Below are 7146 nucleotides of genomic sequence, written 5' to 3'. Positions count from 1 at the left end.
ATACCCCCCACAGCACGGGGGGGGGGGGCGCACCCAGCCCCACACCCAGACACAAGCCCCTGGCTTTGCCTGGGGTCTGGCCATCCCACCGGGCTCCTGGCAGGGGGGTGGGGAGGTCCAGGCAGGTAGTGGGTGGATGCAGGTGCCGTCCACTAGCCCAGGAGGGGCCCCACCTCTTGGCCACACTGCTTCAGAGGACTGGCTTCGGGCTTGTCCACCCTGGATGGGACGTGTACCTGGGGGTAGAGGCAGCAGCTGCCAGCCAGGAGTGGCACCCCCATGCCCTGGGCACCTTTCCGCCCGGCCGGCCACCCTCACCTGCAGGACGACGCCCATGACTGGCAGGTTCAGGGTCTGCCCAGGCACCGGGGCCGGCCACTGGTCAATCTCACTGCACACTGTAGTCCAGGGGGTCAGGGTCAGAGCCTGCCCTGTGGAAGCGGCCTGCCGAGGCCACTGGGTCCCACAGCTGGACGATGAGACTCTCTGGCTGTCCCAATGGCCACTCACCTGCTTCCAGGCAGGGCGCCAGCTTGTCAAAGTACTCGGGGGCGATCAGGCTCAGCAGCGCCTGGAACAGCCGGGTGAAGGGCAGGCGGGACACCAGCACCAGAGACTGCAGGCCCACGGCCGGGAGAGGTCACCCAGCCGCGCCGGGAGAGGTCACCCAGCCGCGCAGGCGTCTGCAGGGCCCTGGGCCTGGCTCATCCCGTCACCCAGGGCCGTGCGCTCCGCCAGCTCACAGGACAGCTGTCCCCGGACGGCCCAACTCGGACCCCAGGGCTATTCTTCCCCGGACAGGAAGGGAAACCCCGAGGACACGGGTGGGGCTGGACCCTGGGCCTTCAGAGGAAATGCATGTGGCCAAGGTTTCTCTGGGGGTCTGAGCTCAAGGCTGAAGCTCACGTCCTAATCCTAAGAGTGAGAAGCAGGGGGTCTGGGGCCAGGTGCTGTGCTGGGTGAGGGAGGGGCTGCAGCAAGGGTGGGGTGGGGGGCACCCTCACCCCCTGCCTGCTGCCCGGTGCCCCTGCCCTCAGCGCCTGTCTCAGTGGTGCCCCTCAGGGGGCCCCGGGCTCACCTTCTGGAAGTAGCCCCTCTTCACGGAGCTGTCCTTCACCTGCCGGAAGTACACGTAGCCGAAGTAGTGTGCGGACTCCCTCTGGAAGGAGCAGTCAGCAGGTGGCGCCACTCCCCACGCGGCTCCTGCCCACCCAGACCCAGACCACTCTGCGGGGCTGCTCCACGCTGTCCCTGGTCCTGGGGGCAGGCCCGCGCACCCTCCACTCAGAAGCGGGGAAGCACCTCCAGAGGACCATCTGTGCAGACTTGGGGAGCAGCCAGGCCGCTGCACACCAGCCACACCCGGCCGCTCGCATGTGCACAGGGAGAGCTCCGTGGAGGCCGGGGCTGGCCAGCGCCCTCCTGCCCCACAGGCCCAGGCACCTGGGAGGGGCTCCCGGGCCAGCCTGAGCCTGGCCTGTGGGCAGCGGAGGCCGGAGAGGCAGCCCACTCACCTGCAGGGACACGGGGGCCGCGCGGTCGTAGTGCCTGTCGTCGGTGGGCCGGGGGCTCCTCCGCCCTCCACACTGACGGATTCGGAAGCTGAACTGCGTGTCCCCGAGGCAGCCTGGGAAGGGGCAGCCCCCTCCATGTCAGGGCCGGAGGCCCACCCGCCACCACGCGTGGGTGGGGACACAGGGACGGGGAGGCCCTGTGAGTCTGACTGCTGAAGGCCCCAGAGAGAAAGCCCCGCTGCTGCGTCTGGTTCTCCCAGGGGAAGCCCCTGTGTCCTCACTCCTGCCCCTGCGTTTCAGAGTAAAGTCCGCACCCAGACGCACGGGCAGCAGCCCCTGTCGGAGCACAGGTGGCAGTCCGGAGAGGCAGTGTGGCGGGCAGGCTGAGCCCAGCACCCGGAGCGGGGGAGCAGCAGAGCCAGCTCCTGGTGGCCTGAAGGAGTCCAGACCCCGCTGGCCCCTCTTCCCGCACAAATCAGGGAACCTGTTGCCTCTGCTGCATGGTGGGCTCAGGTGTCTCCTCAGAGCGCTTCTGGGCTGTGCTGGGCACGGCCTGGGCCCCAGGGGCTCCCGGATGGTCTCCCCCCCACCCTCTTCCTCTTACCCCCACCCCCACCCCCCAGAGCCGGGAGGCTGCTGGAGTCGCCTACCTGAGTGGGAGTCAGGAAAGGACAGGTAGCAGATGCTGCTTTTCTGAAACATATGAAACCCGGTGAGGGCTGGCTCGCTCCTGGGCGCCGTCTGCTCCCCAGCGGGCGGGACCCACCTCCTTGTCCGTGAGCCGGAAGTCACTAGGGTACACCAGCTGCGGGCACAGAGCGCTCGGTGAGGCTGGCGGGCTGCTGGGCTGCAGTGTGCTCCTCTCCGCGCCCCCCCCCACCCCGCCAAGCGCACCTCCTCCTTGGCTCAGACCCTCCTGCCTCTCCCGCCTCGGGCTCCCCAGGCCTCTCAGCACCAGGCCCCTAAGGACCCTCCTCACCTTGGCCAGCACACCCCTGGGCAAGCTCCCCACCTCCCTGCCTGCACCCCTGGCCCTCGAGGCCACTTGCCCAAACTGTGCTTGGGTCTCCCTGACTCCACCATCGGCCCTCTGTCCCCACAGCTGCAGGAGGTGCTTCAGATCCTGCCATGGTCTCTCTCGCCTGGACTGGCTGCAGGGCCCTCCCACTTCCTGGACCCCATCCCACCAGCCAGAAGGCCTGAGCTATGCCATTCCCCTGGGAGGCTCTCAGATCGGGCCAGCAGGCCCCTCACCTGCTCTTTACGCAGACGTCACCTGACACAGTGGCTTCGCTGTCTCTCCACTAGCCCCCACTAGTCAGGGGTCCGGGAGCTTCTGACCTGTGCCCCGCCCCGAGTGTGAGCTCCAGGAGTGTGCCCTGGGCTCCGCAGTGTCCAGTGAGTGTGACCAGCTAGACAAGTCACACCCCTTGGGAGTGGATGGTCAGTGAAAACCCGGACACTAAGTGACCGGCTCTGAGTGACCTGCGGGGGGCGCACTGCCCACTGGACTCCTGGCAGGGTCTCTGCACAGACCTGACGATTCCGAGGGGCCCTGGGCTCCCAGCACCCACGCCCTGAGCTGTGCAGCCTCATCAGCTGCCCAGAAGCCCAAGCACACAGAGCTGTAAGGCCACTTGCTTAGAATTCACTTTCTAAATGGTTACATTCTAGAAAATTAGACACGAAAATGCCGTAAGGAAATGAAATAATCTCTTAACTTTTCTTGTGATTTAAATTTTTTTTTTTATTGATTTTAGAGCAATAAGAAGGGAGAGAGAGAGAAAAAAACCCCAGCAATTTGTTGCTCCACTTACGTATGCATTCATGGGTTGATTCTTGCATGTGCCCTGACCAGGGTGGAACCTGCAACCTTGGTGTGTCCAGACGACCAAATAAGCTACCCGGCCAGGGCCTGCTCTTGTATTTTATTATTATTTTAATCCTGACCTGAGGAGATGCTTTTACTGATTTGAGAGAGAGAGAGAAAGGGAGAGGGAGAGGGAGAGGGAGAGAGAGATAAAGAAACATTGATGTGAGCCTAGCTGGTGTGGCTCAGTGGTTGAGTATCGACCTATGAACCAGGAGGTCAGGGTTCCATTCCTGGTCAGGGCACATGCCCAGGTGGCAGGCTCGATCCCCAGTGTGGGGTGTGCAGGAGGCAGCTGATCAATGATTCTCTCTCATCATTGATGTTTCAATCTCTCTCTCCCTCTCCCTTCCTCTCTGAAATCAATAAAAAATGTATTAATAAAATACATATCCTATCCTATATAATAAAACCTTAATATGCAAATTGACCAAATGACCAGTAGCTATGATGCGCACTGACCATCAGGGGCAGACACTCAATGCAGGAGCTGCCCCCTGGTGGTCAGTGCACTCCCACAGGGGGAGCACTGCTCAGCCAGAAGCCAGGCTCAAGGCTGGCGAGCGAGCGCAGTGGCAGTGGCGGGAGCCTCTCCTGCCTCCAAGGCAACACTAAGGACCCCTCGGGGGATGTCCAACTATCGGAGGGGAGCGGGCCTAAGCTGGCAGTCAGACATCCCCCAAGGAGTCCCGGGCTGCGAGAGGGTGCAGCCTCTAACGTTTGTGTGTGTGTGTGTGTGTGTGTGTGTGTGTGTGTGTGTATGTGTGTACTGTGTATATATACACACACACTGAATGTCCAGATTATTATGACCACCTGACCTTCGTAGGCAAATTAGCTATAATTTCGTGCTGAAGTTGCTAGAGAGCCAGACCATTACAAATAGGGGAGCAGGTTGTTTACCACGCAGTAGAAGTGACTTTTTTCTGAAGTTATGGGTAAACAACGCGATTTAACAGCCTTTGAACGTGGGATATATTTGAACGTGAGTGGCCAGATTATTATGACCACCTGACGTTTGTAGGCAAATTAGCCGTACACTGCATCGTATGGGGTATGGAAGCCGAAGGCCTGTTCGAACACCTTTGCTGTCTGCAGTTACCAAGATAAAACGTCTCCAATTCGCACAGGAACACAAGGATTGGACAGTTGAGCATTGGAAAAAAGTCATGTGGTTGGATGAATCACGTTTCCAGTAGCATCATGCAGATGGCAGAGTGAGAATTTGGCAGAAACAGCATGAAAGCATGCACCCCACATGCATGAGTACAACCCTTCAAGCTGGTGGGGGCAGTGTTATGGTTTGGGGCATGTTTTTCTGGCACGATTTGGGCCCTTTAATTCGTGTGGAACAACGTCTGAATAGCACAACATACCTAAGTATCATTGCTGATCAAGTTCATCCTATCATGTTGAAGACATATCCCAATGGAGATGGCTTCTTCCAACAAGACAATGCGCCATGCCACAGTGCTCATATTGTGCAGGAGTGGTTTCAAGAACATGAGGGAGACTTTACCTTGCTGAGGTGGCCCCCACAATCCCCAGATCTCAATCCAATTAAGCATTTGTGGGACGAAGTTAAAAGAGCCATCAGGCAGCTGGTTCCACAACCATCAGATCTCACAGAACTGGACAGTGCTATTCATCAGGCACGGTGTCAGATTCCTCGCATCACCTTTCAACGTCTCGTGGAGTCAATGCCAAGAAGAATCGCCGCAGTATTGAAGGCAAAAGGTGGCCCAACGAAGTACTGATGGGGTGGTCATAATAATCTGGCCACTCATGTTCAAATATATCCTATGTTCAAAGGCTGTTAAATCGAGTTGTTTACCCATATCTTCAGAAAAAAATCACTTCTACTGTCGTGGTAAACAACCTGCTTCCCTATTTATAATGGTCTGGCCCTCTAGCAACTTCAGCGCGAAATTACAGCTAATTTGCCTACAAACATCAGGTGGTCATAATAATCTGGACACTCAGTGCATACATATTTTTTTTAAAAGAAAAGAAACATGTATTGGTTGCCTCCCACATGATTGAACCTGTAACCTTGGTGTAGCTGGACGACACTCTAACCAACTGAGCTACTCAGCCAGGACTTCTCTTGTGATTTTATGGGGAACAATTTGGGCAACAGTAAGAATGTGGGCTCTGTGATGTTGGGCGCACCACCTCACCTCTCTATGCTTGGGCCCCTCCAAGAGCTGGGCGGACACAGTAACGCACGCCTGGTGGGGATGGTTTGGTGGGTGGGGTTTGCACAGAGCTGGGCACCGTGCCAGGGCCCGAGTCCTCACTGAGAGTCAGCCCTTTCTGTCTCAAAGACCTGGGTTTCCCATGGCCTTGCGGGGCTCAGCAAGGCCTCAAATAAAAACATCCCTCATCCCCATAGGCTTTCCAGGATGGGTGTGCAGCCAGCCTCCTCTGGGCCAGCTGCAGCCCCAGGTGCCCTGCCTGTCCCCTCCCAAGAAGTCCCCGAGGGTGTGGTGAGGTCTACTCCAGCCTCCCCTGCACCGGCCAGCTTCCTGGCCTGCAAGATGGCCTTCAGGGCGTGGGGACCATCCTGACAGCCCTTGGGAAGGCCTCTGCTGCATTTTCACCTACACCCAGAGGAAGAGAAGCTGCTGGGTGGGGGGCGGGGAGCACTGCAGACAGTGGGAACACCCAGGCCCCAGCGGGGTGCAGCAGGCTGGAAGAGGACCCACAGGGTCTGGATCCGATTCTAAGTGAACGAAGAGGTGCAGCCGGATTTAAGCAGAATAGCCACAAAGGAGGAGGTCACAGCAGCGGGGGGAATGATCTGAGGTCCTTGTTGCCAGTGGAAGTGTCAGCCTCTTCCGCCCATAGGGTGTGTGTGTGTGGGGTGGGGTGGGGTGGGAGGAGGCTGGGGTGACCCCTGGGATTCTGGCTGGAGCAACGGAGGGGAGACGGTGCCGCGGCCACTATGGGGAAGGGGGAAACGAGGTTGTTTTTTCTTGAGGAAAGTCAAGGGCATCGCTTGGGTTATCCACAGTGCAGGGCCCCTATCTCCTCCATCCCAGGGGGGAAGTCGCCTCTCCTTCCTCTGCTGGGGCGCGCCTCTTCCAGGAAGTGACAGCACAGAGTTTCGGAGAGGGAAAGGCCGGCGGCCGCGGGACCACCGCCCCCTCCGCCCTCCGCCCCTCGCTCACCTCCAGCGCCTGTCCCAGCTCCAGGTCGAAGGTGACCACGCACACGCACTCCAGCCAGGCCGAGAAGCGCGCCCAGGGCGTCGCTGGAGCCCGCGCCCCCGAGGACGGCGCGCCAAGGCGGTCGCGAGGCCGGCGGGGCCAGGCGCCCGACGGCGCGTCCATCGCGGAGACGGTAGCTGACTGCAGCGCGTTGCCGGGGAAACGGCCAGGAGGCGTTGCCCGGTAACTGCCTGGAGGCGGTGGCCGCGGCGCAGGTCGGGAGCGCGCCGCGGAGCAGCCGAGCGGCGGTCGTGGGCCAGAGAGGCCTTTCAGAGGTCTCGCCGCCCCCTGGCGGCCGGAGGAGCGCAATGCAGCGGAAAGGTGCCGAGCCCACCAGCGAGACGGGCCCGCGCGAGCTAGAGCGGCCCGGAACGCTGAGGCGGGACTTCCGGCGGGTTTGTGGGGGACCCGGGAAGTGGGTCTGACGCGCGTTGGGCCCTGGGCAGGATGTTCCCTTTCCACTAGTCGCGCAGTCCGGCGATGAGGGTCTGCACCGCGGCTGCTCCCTGGGGCCCTGCAGAGCTGCCCCGGCCCGGGTTCGCGCCTGCCC

General features: G+C 60.4%; 1 protein-coding gene across 2 annotated transcripts; it reads right to left on the bottom strand.

Annotated features, from left to right (window-relative positions):
• Positions 1-54: 54 nt before the first annotated feature.
• Positions 55-6792, bottom strand: LOC102442030 (protein DENND6B). Of its 2 annotated transcripts, XM_006107264.3 has the most exons (8): positions 6558-6784; positions 2281-2319; positions 2165-2207; positions 1515-1627; positions 1079-1159; positions 511-616; positions 319-398; positions 55-236 (listed from the first exon to the last, which is right to left on the bottom strand). In XM_006107264.3, the coding sequence occupies exons 1-8, from the start codon at positions 6717-6719 to the stop codon at positions 153-155; spliced, it is 708 nt and encodes a 235-aa protein (XP_006107326.1). In that variant the 5' UTR covers positions 6720-6784; the 3' UTR covers positions 55-152. The 2 variants fall into 2 exon arrangements, 1 of the variants encoding a protein (XP_006107326.1); XR_002827341.1 differs by having other exon boundaries at positions 171-236; positions 319-571; positions 6558-6792.
• Between the last annotated feature and the right edge of the window lie 354 nt (positions 6793-7146).

The sequence above is a fragment of the Myotis lucifugus genome, unplaced genomic scaffold (assembly GCF_000147115.1).
Source record: "Myotis lucifugus unplaced genomic scaffold, Myoluc2.0 scaffold_1083, whole genome shotgun sequence".
Classification (NCBI taxonomy): domain Eukaryota; kingdom Metazoa; phylum Chordata; class Mammalia; order Chiroptera; family Vespertilionidae; genus Myotis; species Myotis lucifugus.
This window is presented reverse-complemented; position numbering and strand designations above follow the sequence as displayed.

What these genes read in the sequence shown, in the direction of transcription:
- LOC102442030 (XM_006107264.3), bottom strand. Translation starts at nt 6,719, where the DNA reads ATGGACGCGCCGTCGGGCGCCTGGCCCCGCCGGCCTCGCGACCGCCTT. An exon ending in AGCTGGGACAGGCGCTGGAG is followed by an intron (nt 2,320 to 6,557) that starts GTGAGCGAGGGG and finishes CTGTGCCCGCAG; the next exon opens with CTGGTGTACCCTAGTGACTT. An exon ending in CGGCCCCCGTGTCCCTGCAG is followed by an intron (nt 1,160 to 1,514) that starts GTGAGTGGGCTG and finishes TGCTCCTTCCAG; the next exon opens with AGGGAGTCCGCACACTACTT.